General features: G+C 43.3%; 1 protein-coding gene and 1 long non-coding RNA gene across 3 annotated transcripts in view; one reads left to right on the top strand and one right to left on the bottom strand.

Moving 5' to 3' along the window:
* Positions 1–451: 451 nt before the first annotated feature.
* Positions 452–5,740, top strand: LOC310710859. Its single transcript, XR_014528281.1, has 3 exons — positions 452–2,026; positions 2,301–2,421; positions 4,963–5,740. It is a non-coding gene; the product is annotated as an uncharacterized lncRNA (long non-coding RNA).
* A 615-nt stretch (positions 5,741–6,355) lies between these two features.
* LDLRAP1 (low density lipoprotein receptor adaptor protein 1) overlaps positions 6,356–12,706 on the bottom strand; it is a 66,314-nt gene continuing 59,963 nt past the window's right edge. For both annotated transcript variants that reach the window (XM_083512018.1, XM_083512019.1), the window contains exon 9: positions 6,356–11,257. In XM_083512018.1, the coding sequence (XP_083368144.1) occupies positions 11,107–11,257 (151 nt within the window). In that variant the 3' untranslated portion in view covers positions 6,356–11,106. The remainder of the gene's footprint in view (positions 11,258–12,706) is intronic.

Raw genomic sequence — 12,706 nt, 5'->3', positions numbered from 1 at the left:
TCCAGGCTTTCAAACGGTGATGTTTCCTTCCTAGAGATGCCAGGGATTGAACCTGGGACATTCTGCATGCAAAGCAGATACTCTACCACTGAACTCCACTGAACTACAACCCTTCCCCAACCTTCCTCTGGCCTTGTATTGCTATTTCCTTCTCCCTTTGGGAACAATGGGAAGGAAATTCACTACGCCACATCCAGGGCTGCTGTAGTATCCGCCCTGCCTTGGAGGTGTTTTGGAGGACAGTGAAGGCAGGGCAAAAGCAACGGAAGATACCAGGGCAGAATGGAAAGGGAATGCAACATGGGATCTCCCACAAGGGTTGCCAGGTCAGGAGCATCCCAGACCCTCAGATTTCAGGGTCCAAACCTTTGACCTAGGGGCAAGCATTATCCGGTCTCCAGTTAGGAAACTATCCTAGGGACTGTAGGATTGCAGGGTTGTTTGTCCTTCAGAATAATGATATCCCCCTTTCCGTTTTTGAAGACTTTTACCCACACACACATAGAGAGAAACAAGCAGGAATTATGGAAGCAGCAACAGAGTAATAAATATAATCCCTTTTAATTTACTGATTTTTGCCTCAGTATCAGCAACTATGTTGTGTTGATGACTTTAATTTCACCTTCACTAATAAATTCTCATTTAATTTTTTTAAAAAAACTTATACAAGTAACTCTTTCCCTGCCTTCTCCAAACAGAAATTGACTGCAACCTAACCCTCCTTACTTGAGAGCTCCACTGAATTCAATAGGACTTACTTTTGAGTAGACATGGTTGCGACTGTACTGTTCAATGTGTCATATATAGCATCTCTCATACTCTAACCAGCTATTGATCTGCAGACCTTCTGTATTTTCCCATTTACTTGTCACCTCACTTTGCACTTCTGTGATTAATTAACCCACCAATTCTAATTTCTCAGTTGGCACTGCATCCTTAACGTATCTTAGAAGAAATCTTAATGGTCGTAACAGTATAAAGTGAATGGTAATTGTTCTTAGAAACTCAACAATTTCCTACCAATCTATATAGGTTTCTATACATCCCTATCATATAATAAAGTCAATTTCTTTAGTTAAGTAGGGCTGCCATATGTCCCGAACATTACTGGGATTTCAAAGCCAGAATCGACGTTCAGGGGGAATTTCCAAAAGGCAGCGCTTTGTCCTGGATCTTAGGCAAATTGAAAAACAATGTGGGGGGTTTCCTGGCAACCCTAATCCAAGTATCCATCCTAGCTAAGATACGGCAGGTAGGAAATAGTTTTGACACAGAGGTGGCGAATGTCCAGCCTGGGGGCCAAATTTGGCCTGGCATGGGTGCCAATTCGGCCCATGAGGCTGTTCCCCCCCCAAACCTTATCCACCTACCCCACAGCATATGTAATGTCATGTGTGGGGCAGGTAGATGCACATCTGAATTGGTTGCACAGCAAATCCCTGTAGGAAACAGGATGGGACTCATCACCTATCAGCTGATGAGTGGTGACTTTGACCCCACAGGATGGGCTGTGTGTCCGAATTCCCCATGAAGAGCTTGATCATCAAGCTGATCCCTTCAGAGTGCAGCTTTGAACTCGCCACCCATCAGTAGATAAGCAGTGACTTCAAGCCTGCTTGATCAACAGCACTTCAAGGAATCACAGAGGCTTATTTGAAAGCCCTGCATGGTGCTTTAAAGTCCCCAAAATATTCTTCAACACCAGGTGATTGACAGATGGGTAACCCCGCCTACATGTCAAATCTGGCCTCTGAGAGGTAGAGGATATAAGGAGTTGGCCCACTGGCCAGGTCAGGTTTCCCATCCCTCCTATAAGAGACAGAGCTGTCTCAGTGGTGGCCCCTTGTTGATGGAATGTTTACCTCAGAGGCCTGCCTAGCAACTGCATTAATGTCCTTTCAGCACCCGGAGAAAATGTTTTGTTCTCCTAGACATTTTAAAAATGTGCTTTTTAAATTACCAGTTTCTCCTGTCTTTTTATGTGTCTTCCACTCCCTGGCATTTTAAAATTATATGTTACTGCTGGGTATGGTTTTTAACTCCTTTTTATAAATGCTCTTGTGTTGCTCATTGTTCAGTTCTGTTAATTTTATTTTGTTGCAATATTATATAATGCAGCATCTAATAAATTTTGTAAGTGAATAATTAAACGTGACTTAGTAGGTTTATAGATGGCCCCATTCTCACATTTCAAAATACATATCTGCCTACTCATTTCACTCAGCCTCACAACAACCCTGTGAGGCAGTCATATATTAAGTGGTATACAAATAAAATAATCAATTATTCTCTTTTGACAGCTGGGGAACTGAGGTGGAGAGTGAATTGCCGAAGGCTGTGCCAATGAAACTGTGCTGAACTAGGATTTGAAAAACGAAGACTCCTACAGGGCAGCATGTTATCGACTGACAATAATTCAAGGTGAAAAAAATAAAAAAAAGAAAGAAACTTGCATCAGATTAAGATTGCAGCTCTTTGCCCTATTTTTATTTTTAATCTAGTGCTGCAGTTGAGTTTTCAAAGCTCTAATTACCTGGATATACTTTACTGCCTTTTACAAATTCTAATTTTTGCACAACCCAATGGAGCAGCTTCTTCAGGAGGAGGAAGATGACCTATTTACATTTTCCCCCTTCATTGAAACACAGTCTGAGGGTTTGTTTATCACATTGCATAGCTTGCTTTAACTTCAGTTCTGTTTACACAATCCAAATACAGTGGTACCTTGGGTTACAGACGCTTCAGGTTACATACGCTTCAGGATACGGACTCGGCTAACCCAGAAATAGTACCTCGGGTTAAGAACTTTGCTTCAGGATGAGAACAGAAATCGTGCTCCGGCGGCGCACCAGCAGCAGGTAGGCCCCATTAGCTAAAGTGGTGCTTCACGTTAAGAACAGTGTCAAGTTAAGAACGGACCTCCGGAACGAATTAAGTACTTAACCCGAGGTGCCACTGTATAAATTCAGGGGTTCCAAAGAATCTAAAGAGAGGTGGTGGCAGCAGTGGGGACTGTCTTGACAGCAGCAATGCGTTCAGTGGTGCCATTGGGGTAGGACTTTGGGGACAGAAGACCAAGTCCCCACTTAGAAGCAATAGCAGAAGCCTCCACCCCCCAAACACAGCAGTGGTGGATTGCAACATTTTGAAGTGGACCCGGAGTAAAACCACTAAGTCCAGAGTCTAAAGTAACCTAACTGTACCACTGGATGTGTTTCTGACATGACTCGTTTCTTGTGAGTACAGTAATTAGGTGCAAAAAGGAAGGAAAAAACACATGTTATCTCCTAGTGATCGGTTTCTAAGAATTGAGACATGGGTTGGGGGTGGTCTCAAGACTGCCTGAAAGTTTAACCTGCAAACTCTACTTTCTACTTAACCCCAGGGGTCAAGGAATTAGGTTAGATGGTCCAAAGGATTTATTACATGGTCCACTGGGGTGGGGCAGGACATTATTAGTATTATTACATTGTCCTAGGGCAGGCTACAGCAAGTAAAACAACATTAAAATCAAAACACTATTACACAATATATATATTTTTAAGTTTTAAACAACTTAACATTACAGAAATAAGGTGGATCCTTAAAATATACATCTTGAAAACCAGGATGAACTCCTGCATCCTCATATTCCATGAAAACTACAATAAAGGTGCACGTCACACCTGTGTGTGTATTGCGGTGGGGGGGGAGTTCCACAACTTAAGGGCTGCCACAAAGAATGCCCTTTCCTGCCTCCCCCGACCACCCCCAAATTTCATTAGTTTATTACTCCTTCAGATATTAGGAGTGTATCTTATTTCTGTATGCTTGCCAGTGACCCTTTGCATTTGGGTTGTGACATTGTTGACTGTGAGTGGTTTATAGAATAGTAGAGTTGGAAGGGACCACGAGGGTCATCTAGTCCAACCCTCTGCAATGCAGGGATCTTTTTGCCCAGCATGGGGCTCAAACCGTTGACCCTGAGATTAAGAGTCTCATGCTCGACCCGCTGAGCTACCTTGTTGAGTGTCTTTATGTATGAGTGGCAGATAGATGTAATGTTTGAGGTAGTGAATGGTTATAGTGGGTATGTGGAATGGATGATGAGTGAGATTGGATGAATGATGGTGTGTTGTTTGAAATTATATATTAAATTCCTCTGTAGTGCTCTTTGATTTATTATTATTATGTTTATGGATATTTCTATGTATTTTGTTAGGCGAACTATTTGATATGGCTTTGTTGTGCTTATTATGTAAACCGCTCTGAGATCCTTTTGAATAGCAAAGTGGTCAATAAATGGAAATAGTGATGATGATAATAATAAACAAACAGGCAAGCATGTATTTCTAGGTACCTCCCAATGGGGCAAAATTATGCACTTCCTACCCCTGGGGCTCTGTGCTCTCACTAGAGCATCCCTCCCTTCAGCCACAAAGACAAAAAGGGGGGTGTCCCTCTCAGTGTAACCCCAAAGAGTGCTCTGCAGTGGCTGGATTTAAAAACAATTATAGGAAATGTCATCAGCAACCCACTGTTTAACCCTGCTCTTCCTGCATCAGGAGAATTGTCAGGCGACAGTTTTAAGCTGATGATTGTGACGTTTGCTCCCAGTTAGACTTATCAAGTTTTCAACAGATTTTTAAATTGGATATTTTTATCTGTATGATTTTTTTTTAAAAACCAATTTATTACCTACCCAAGCTTTAGGGATGAGGTGGTGGTAGAGATAAATAGATCAATAATGAAAGGGATTTGCGGAGGGCAAGGCAGAAAGAGATTCTGGATTCCCGAGATTCAACCCAGAAGCTTGAAAAAGGTCACATCAAAATTGAAAGATCAATTTGCTCCATGGCACCTTCATCAGTTATTCATGAGGCCGGGTGGCAGACACTTAGTATTCACAATTTGAGACATATCCTTAGACTGGAACAGCCTATTTAAATAGTAAAATTAACTTTTGGGGAATATTCCACACAGGTACAACACAGACGAAATAGCAGGGCATCTTTGTAAACTTCCGCCTGCTCAGTATTCAACACCCATTTCCAGAGAGTGAAGTCTTCACACTTCAAGTTTACGTTCTATTTCTCCTGAGGTAAAGTGGTTAAAAATAAAAAATAAAAAACCTTGTGTGCTTGTCAATAGCCAAAAACTAATAATTTCTTGCTTTTCTTCCTGTTATGTGGCTTAACAATTAAGAGGAAGTGTGGAAGGGAGAATAACGTGCCTCAAAATAAGTTGAGTATTTGAATTTTGCCATTTGTCAGGGCTATATACATACAGATACTTCGATGACCAGGCGTGACGGTGGCTGATATGCTCCTTAGAACAGGAACACGAAGGCATAAGATGCTCTCTGGGTGTGTGAGTGTCTTGAATCTGAGCAGAAAGGGAGGAACTTTTTAATCCTGAGGGCCGCAATCTCTTCTGAGCAGACCTCTGAGGCCCAGCGCCAGAGGCAAGAGTAGGTGGAGCATTACATGTAAATTTCATCTTTGTAGGGTAGGGTAGTTTCTTCAAACAGCTTCCTCTATTCTCCTTGTAGGCAAGCAGCAAGCGTTTTCCAAGTTCAAGGGCACAATCCAGTCTATTTTGCACAATCCAGGCTGCAAAATAGGGCTGTTGAGACATGAGGCTTGGGAGGGTGTGTGGTTTGGGGTGACACCAGAGAGAGGGGTCTGGAGGGCTGCATTTGGCCCCAGGGCTTGAGGCTCCTCATACTACCCTCCAGTGCGTCCGGCTGTTAACCAGAAGGTTGGTGGTCTGAGCCCACCCAGGGACAGCTGTGGGCAAGATTACTGCATTGCGGGGGTTGGACTAGATGACCCTTGTGGTCCCTTCCAACTCTACAATTCTGTGATCCCTGAACTACAGATTCCCATTACCAGGCTTTGGTGCCTAGCCGCCTCCTCTTCAACTGCAAATCTGGCAGGCTGAGTTTTATGCCTCATGCCAGGGGTAGGCAATCTAAGGCCCGGGGGGCTGGATGCAGCCCAGTTGCCTTCTCAATCCAGCCCACAGACAGTCCAGGAATCAGCGTGTTTTTACATGAGTAGAATGTGTCCTTTTATTTAAAATGCATCTCTGGGTTATTTGTGGGGCATAGGAATTCGTTCCTATTTTTATTCAAAATACAGTCCAGCCCACCACATGGTCTGAGGGACGGTGGACTGGCCCACGGCTGCAAAAGGTTGCTGACCCCTGCCTCATGCAACCCACATGCAGTCAGCTGACTCCAAAAGCCAATCCCTGCCCACCAGAGCCTATAAAGCCCTGCTTTTTATGACTATTGTCACCAGCTTTGAATACTTTGAACACTTTTCAGTAGAAGAGTGTGCAATACAATTATCAAAAACAAATAAAAGCAGTCTACTGGAAAAAAGGTAGAATTTTTATTTTCTCAACAGCAAATGTACTTTTTACAGCATATGTTTAACTATATACACAGAGGCATTATATTGTTCATGTTACATACACTTTTTTCTAGAGATTTCCAAAATAGGTATGTTCTCATTAAAATGAAACTTCTTAGACCATTCTTTCAAGACCTTTGCTATAGCAACAACTGCAGCAAACTCCTGTATATGAAGCCTGGGCGACATAGACAAGGTAATGAGGTGGTAGAGATATGAGGTGATAAAACAGAGTGCATCACATTAGACGGTGGGTGTTGGGAGGGATCACCTTTGTGAATTCTCGTCTGCACTAGGGATGGGGGCTCTCTGGCCCTCCAGATGTTGAACTATCAACTCTCATCACTCCTAGCCAGCATGTCCACTGGTCAGGCATGATGGCAGCTGTAGTCCAGCAATATCAGGAGAGACACCTGTACCCCAATCCTATTCTTCATGAAAGACTCCATGTGAGTAGAAACAAGGAGTGGGGCTACAACCCCTCTCCCTGATGTGCTAGATATTTACCTTCAGGAATTATTATTTTTTTGCTGTAATATGGACAGCATTCCAAATTTGAATCCTCACCTGTCCCTTGAAGTGAAACACTCTATTCTACCACCTTAATCTGCTCCATGTAGAAGACAAGTTTCTGTTCAATTCTAGTTAGTTTTGTACAGATGAGGATACCGTCTATATAGATATACATATTTTCAGCAGAGATCTTCACCTGACCTTGCATTGTCAACCCAAATAGAAGAGTTTTTTGTACCTTGTGCTACAAGGCACGGCATGTTGAGAAGAGATGCCTTTTTGGAGAGATGAAGTAAGTTTCATTAAACACCTTTTCCTCCCAGGGTCAACTTAGTACACAGTTTATAAGAGCCAAGTTTCCAAACTATCTGGTTTCGGAGGTTAATCTATCTGCTGTCTTCTGAATCGTCAGCCTCATTAAAGTTTTACTTTGCCCAGCTGTAGCATTAGCAGAGTTATATAAAAAAAGGATTCTTTGGGAAAAGTGAAATTAGTATTTCAGAAGCCAATTACAAATCTATAAAACAGATTAGTATATTTCCAACAAGGCCACAAACACAGCAAACTGTGCCACAGTGCAGCTATTCAGGATCATTGTTAAACATAATCTCTTAATGACTGTAATCCTGAGTCTCCCATTATTTAGTTTTCTAAATCCAGAGTCTTATGAAATGAGAAATTAGACTGAGAATTTATTTTCTAAGCCTCTGTCAGAGACGCAGGTGGGAAGAAGGAAAGATGTATGACAGAAATGCACTTATAAACAGCCATTTAACATTTATTTTTTTAAAAAATAGAAAGCCGAAAGGAATTATTGTTTTCCTTTAATCCAATTTGGCGGCCTTCGATTTAGCGGCTTAAATGGCTGAAAGGGATGTGTAGGGGGGACCATGGTGGAACTTACCAAATATTAACAAAAGATGTTTAAGAATAAATATAAGGACCACGGTTGTCTAGTCAACTAGCCAAACCTCAGCATTTGAGTTCTTCCTAGATGGCAAATATACAGAGAAATCTAAGTGAAACTGCTCAGCATCTCCATCAATGTGATGGATGAGTCTTCAAACATTTTGCTGCAGCAAAAGAGCAAAGGTCAGTTTTAGGAAGAATATCCAACAGCTGCTGTGTGTTTTTGGATGAAGTACTTTCAAAAGGCAAAAGAGAAAAAGGTTACAGAGCCATACAAACCTGTTCTGACATTTGAAACCATAATTTTGGTTCAAGTTTTTTTTCTTTTTAAAGTGCAAAGCTATATGTCTTAAGAGAAAATATGCCTACTCTCTTCTGAAGCTGGCTGAAGAATGAACGAAAGAACCCATTACTGCCCACTGGTAATTCAAAGAGGCGGTTCTTGATCTTTCTCATTTTAACAGCTAACACAATTTCCCTGTTTCCAGTAAGAGCTCAGGAAGAATGCAACGAGACAGACCCTGCTTCTGATGGAGCCACCAAAAAGAAAAGCAAACACTGGTCCTTATTTTCTCTCTCTCTTTGCTAAGACCTATTTGACTGAGAGAAAGAGTGCAATTATAGCCTGCCCTTTGGAAAGGGTAAAAAAAACGCACATCGGATTCAAATTATTGTTCAGCCATGGTGCAGTTCATCACCACAAAGGATCAATACCATGCTGCTTTCCAAAGAATCTCACCTGTTACAATCTCTCTTTCCTAACCACCTGTGAATCTTCCTTCCCTCACAACCTTTCCCAGTTGTTGGGGAGGGTGCATGCAAAGGCCAGCTCCACACCATACATTTAACAAACATTTATAGCACTTCAGCGGTCATGGAACCTGAAGCCTACCCCTCACAGAACTACAATTCCCAGCATTCTTTGGGGGAAGCACTTTAAATGTGTAGGTATGGATGTATGCATGCTAACCTTTATTGACCCAAGTGCCACATTCATCCCTGGTGACCCTCTGGGGGCCACAAACCAGCAGTGAGCGTGGGCAAAAGTTGGTGTGGATGCGTATTTGTCTGTCTGTCTGTCTGTCTGTCTGTCTGTCTGTCACACATACACACTAGCTCTCACACATGCAAACAGGCACTCACTCCTGATCTATACAGATCAGGTGAAGGAATGGGTTATCACCCACCCTAGCTCATCAAAACACTGATTGATGTGGACGGGGTAATTTACATCCCCCTCAGGGCACTGGGCTGAGCAGTCTACTTTGTTTTTTTCTTCTTGCCAAAATCAATGGGGTCTGGGATGAGGAAGGGGGGAAGAAAAAATGTGCTTGGGGAGCCACATCAGATTTTAAAACAACCTTGTACATAAGGACAGAAAAGTGACTAGCCTAATGAGTTTTCCAGTGGATGAGGTACAGATACTGCATCCTGCCTCTGGTAGCTCAGCTGGTCTCTGTGATTTGCCTTCACGGAATTCATTTTTGCCTGTGGCAATTAGGCAAGTGGTTAAATAAAAAGCTGATTAAAAAATGTACAGCCTGCTTTCTTTCCTGCTTAACAACAGGGCTCCAAAGCAGTTTACAATCAATAAAATAAGCAAGAAAGTATTATTCTTTTAAAAAGGCATTGGCAGTGATCAACTTTCCAAGAACAGAAAGTGGTGGGCACGTGTTTTAACACCCGCTCTCCAAACCACTTCCCAGCACATTGAAAACAAGTAAGTCAGGGAAAAGGCAAAATGAGAAGTCTTCTTCCCAACACTAGCTTTCTGTATGTATGGAGTTTGTTACCCCTGCCAAATGGTGAACATCCACTCATGTGGTCCATGCATGTGCAGCCTGAAGTGCAGGAAGAGAGTTAAGGCTTCCACTGCTATTTGGATACACGAAGCTTAAGATTGGGTAGAAAGCACACAGCCCCTCTCCCTGCATGGCTATATGAACATTTTCCAATGGGCTCAACTCATGTCAAGCTACAAAGAGGGTCATGAACCATTGGTGCCCCATTCTCACACATGTTTGGACCACTTCCACAGGAATTTCAGGGTGGTGCAAACAGACTGCTCATGAGACATGTTCAGATGTCAACCTCCTGTATTCCTGGCTTGAAGCACTTGACTGTCATTTCTCAGGGGAAAAGAATGTTATATTCCACCTCCACCTCCCAGAATTGTCTACATGGATAGCCAGCCCTGTACATCACACTGTGCACACTACTCCAGTCTCACTATGGTGTCCCAACAGGGACAGGAGGTCCTCTCCTGCTAAGTCGAGATACAATGAAACCAGGCTGGTGGCTACCTGGAGGTGGAAGTTGCTATCAGAAGTGGACCCTGGTGTGTGGGAAACAAGAGAAGAGGCAGAGCATGCCTCTCCAAGCATTTACACATGGCCCTGCCCTATGCGGCTCATGACTTCCCTTCTCCACAGCATCTGAAAAGGGCCTAGGCATCAAACAGGTTTGATTTCATGGATCAGTAGGGCAGTTTCAATAGTTCTGGTCCACAGATTAGGCAGCTGCTTCAGCCTGTGTGCCATTAGTACCTAAAGAACCCTACTGATGCTTATTAAAAGCATCTGGCTAGGCTCTGTCCACTCAGCTGCTGTGGGTTGGCACCAACATGCCTGTGGGAGGAGCCGGCAGGTCATAGAGAAAAGGGCTAGAGGGCCACAGCCTGCCATTTCCCCACCTAATGCAGCATCACGTAACCCATAGTAACCTTCCCTGCTTGAACCAGCCAGAAAGCCAACTCCGCCTCACTGTATCTGCCCCAGAGCAACCTCCTTCCTTGTCAGGCTGCTTCTCTTCTAGAAAAAGTAACTCAGATCACTTTGATGTTGCACCTCACAAGACACAGCTGATGCTATCACAGTTTACCACGAGTATTCCAATGGGAAAAGCAGTCTAATACTGTAATGTTAAGTTAGACAATGTTACTTAATTTCCATAATATATGTAAACTGAAGGGGTTCTTGAATAAATATGCTCAGGAGTATCTCATCATTTACATAAAAAGCAAAGTTTTTTTTTAAAAAAAGAAATATATTTATATATATATTTATTTATATATATATAAAGATTATTTAAGTATCTAAAGCTTTGGTCTAAAGAGTTATATGGTGACATTATAGCATCCATCTGGATCAGATGTTTGCCTCGCCCACCCTTCTTAAAGAAAACCCTCCGGTTAAAAAAAATCACTCAGAATGCAGTGCATCAAGTTCTCAGTGGTTATGTAACTTGAAAAGCTGGTCAGGAGAAAAGGAAAGAGAGAGAGAAGACGTCAGAACCCAAAGAGGTGGTCGTCTTTCCCCGCCACTGTAGAGGAATCTACTTTGTCCCAGTCAACAGGAGAGAGGATTTCGGCGCTTTGGATATCTTGTGCAGTCAAGCCAATGTCGAGGTCTTGAGGGTTAGTTCGAGATTGTGCCAGTCTGAAAGAGGAAGAAGAAGAAACCCTGTGAAGGGACCTGGAGAGAGTTGTGTATGCAGGACCACCACCAGAAACAGCACCATGGGAGACGGGGAGTGAGAGAAGTGTCAACAGGTATAGTAAAGGAGGTGGACCACTTCTGACTAAAGTGAGGGTTACTTCTGAATGTCCCTCTCCTCCCCAGGGTGGGGAGTAGGCAACCCTGAAAGCAGAAAGCCAGCTCTTCAGGGAGAAAGGTTCTAATGCAGGCATTTGCCTGCTGGTCCTCCTGGTATCCTATTGACGCGGAGTGTTTCAACACAGAGCAGAATTCCAAAAGCATGAGTCCTCCCTCTCCAGTATAAAGTGGTGTAGTCCTTTCTGTCATTTATTACATTAATATCCTGCCTTCCTGCAGGGTGCTCAAAGTGGCATGAATGGTTCTGCCCCGTAGTCCCATTTTATCCTTACAACAGCTCTGTGAGGCAGGTTAGGCTTTGATTGTGCGACAATGATTTATAGCAATTTTATTGAAGTCCTTTTTCCTCCCCCCCCCCCCCCAGCTAGTGCATAGAGGGTCACTGTTTGCTATAAAGCTATTATTGTCACTCAAAAGAAACCAAACTATTTCTGCTGGGGTGTACCTGCTTGTTGGTGTGAACAAAGGTTCAGAAAGCGATCTATTTGGTCTCTATGTAAGGGGTTAGAAGGCTAATGGAAAATGAGTGATGTCTTCTACCCAAGGTTGATCAGAAATACAAAGTCTGTCTGCATATGGAACCTTGTTGTAGCAACCAGCCAAGAATGAGTGGGCATCGCTTGGAAATGCAGTTCAACAAAGGCATTTCTTAAGGAAAATGGTGAGAGTTTGGTCAGCTAACTAGCTCTAAAATGCTCTGTTCTCAAGAGTGGATACCAAAGGGAAAACCTGGCGTTGGTTGCAGGTCCCTTCTGGATTCTATCCAGAAGAACCAACTTATGGACTTCTCTGCCGCAAAATGTGGTGGTGATGACAGCTAACGGGAACCTCTGTGTTTGGAAGGAACCATGGGGGAAGCCTGCTACTATCTAAGCTGGTGTGCTTCCCAGACATGGGCGTAGCCAGGGGGGCAGGGAGGGGCAGCTGCCCCCCATCAATAAAAATCAATAAAAATATATGGTTGAGGTCCCTCCCCCAAAAGGCCTGCTTAACTAACAAAAGGCCTGCCCCCCCCCCGCAACAAAAATCCTGGCTACACCCATATTCCCAGAGGCATCTAACTGGCAGTGGTGGAAAGCAGGATGGACCTTTTGCAGTATGCCTCTAAATACCAGTTTCTGCCAAGTCCAAGACAGAAGAGGTGCTTTTGCATTTGCAGGCATCCCAGGGCGATCTGGTTGGATGTTGGGATGCTGTTGAATGCAATGAGCCATGTCTCTCTCTCTCTCTCTCTCTCTCTCTCTGTATGCACAGTTCCCAAACTCACAAATT

This window comes from Podarcis liolepis, assembly GCF_965112155.1.
Source record: "Podarcis liolepis genome assembly, chromosome: 7".
Lineage (NCBI taxonomy): Eukaryota > Metazoa > Chordata > Lepidosauria > Squamata > Lacertidae > Podarcis > Podarcis liolepis.
The sequence above is the reverse complement of the archived record's forward strand: the minus strand, read 5'-3'. Positions and strand labels throughout refer to the sequence as shown.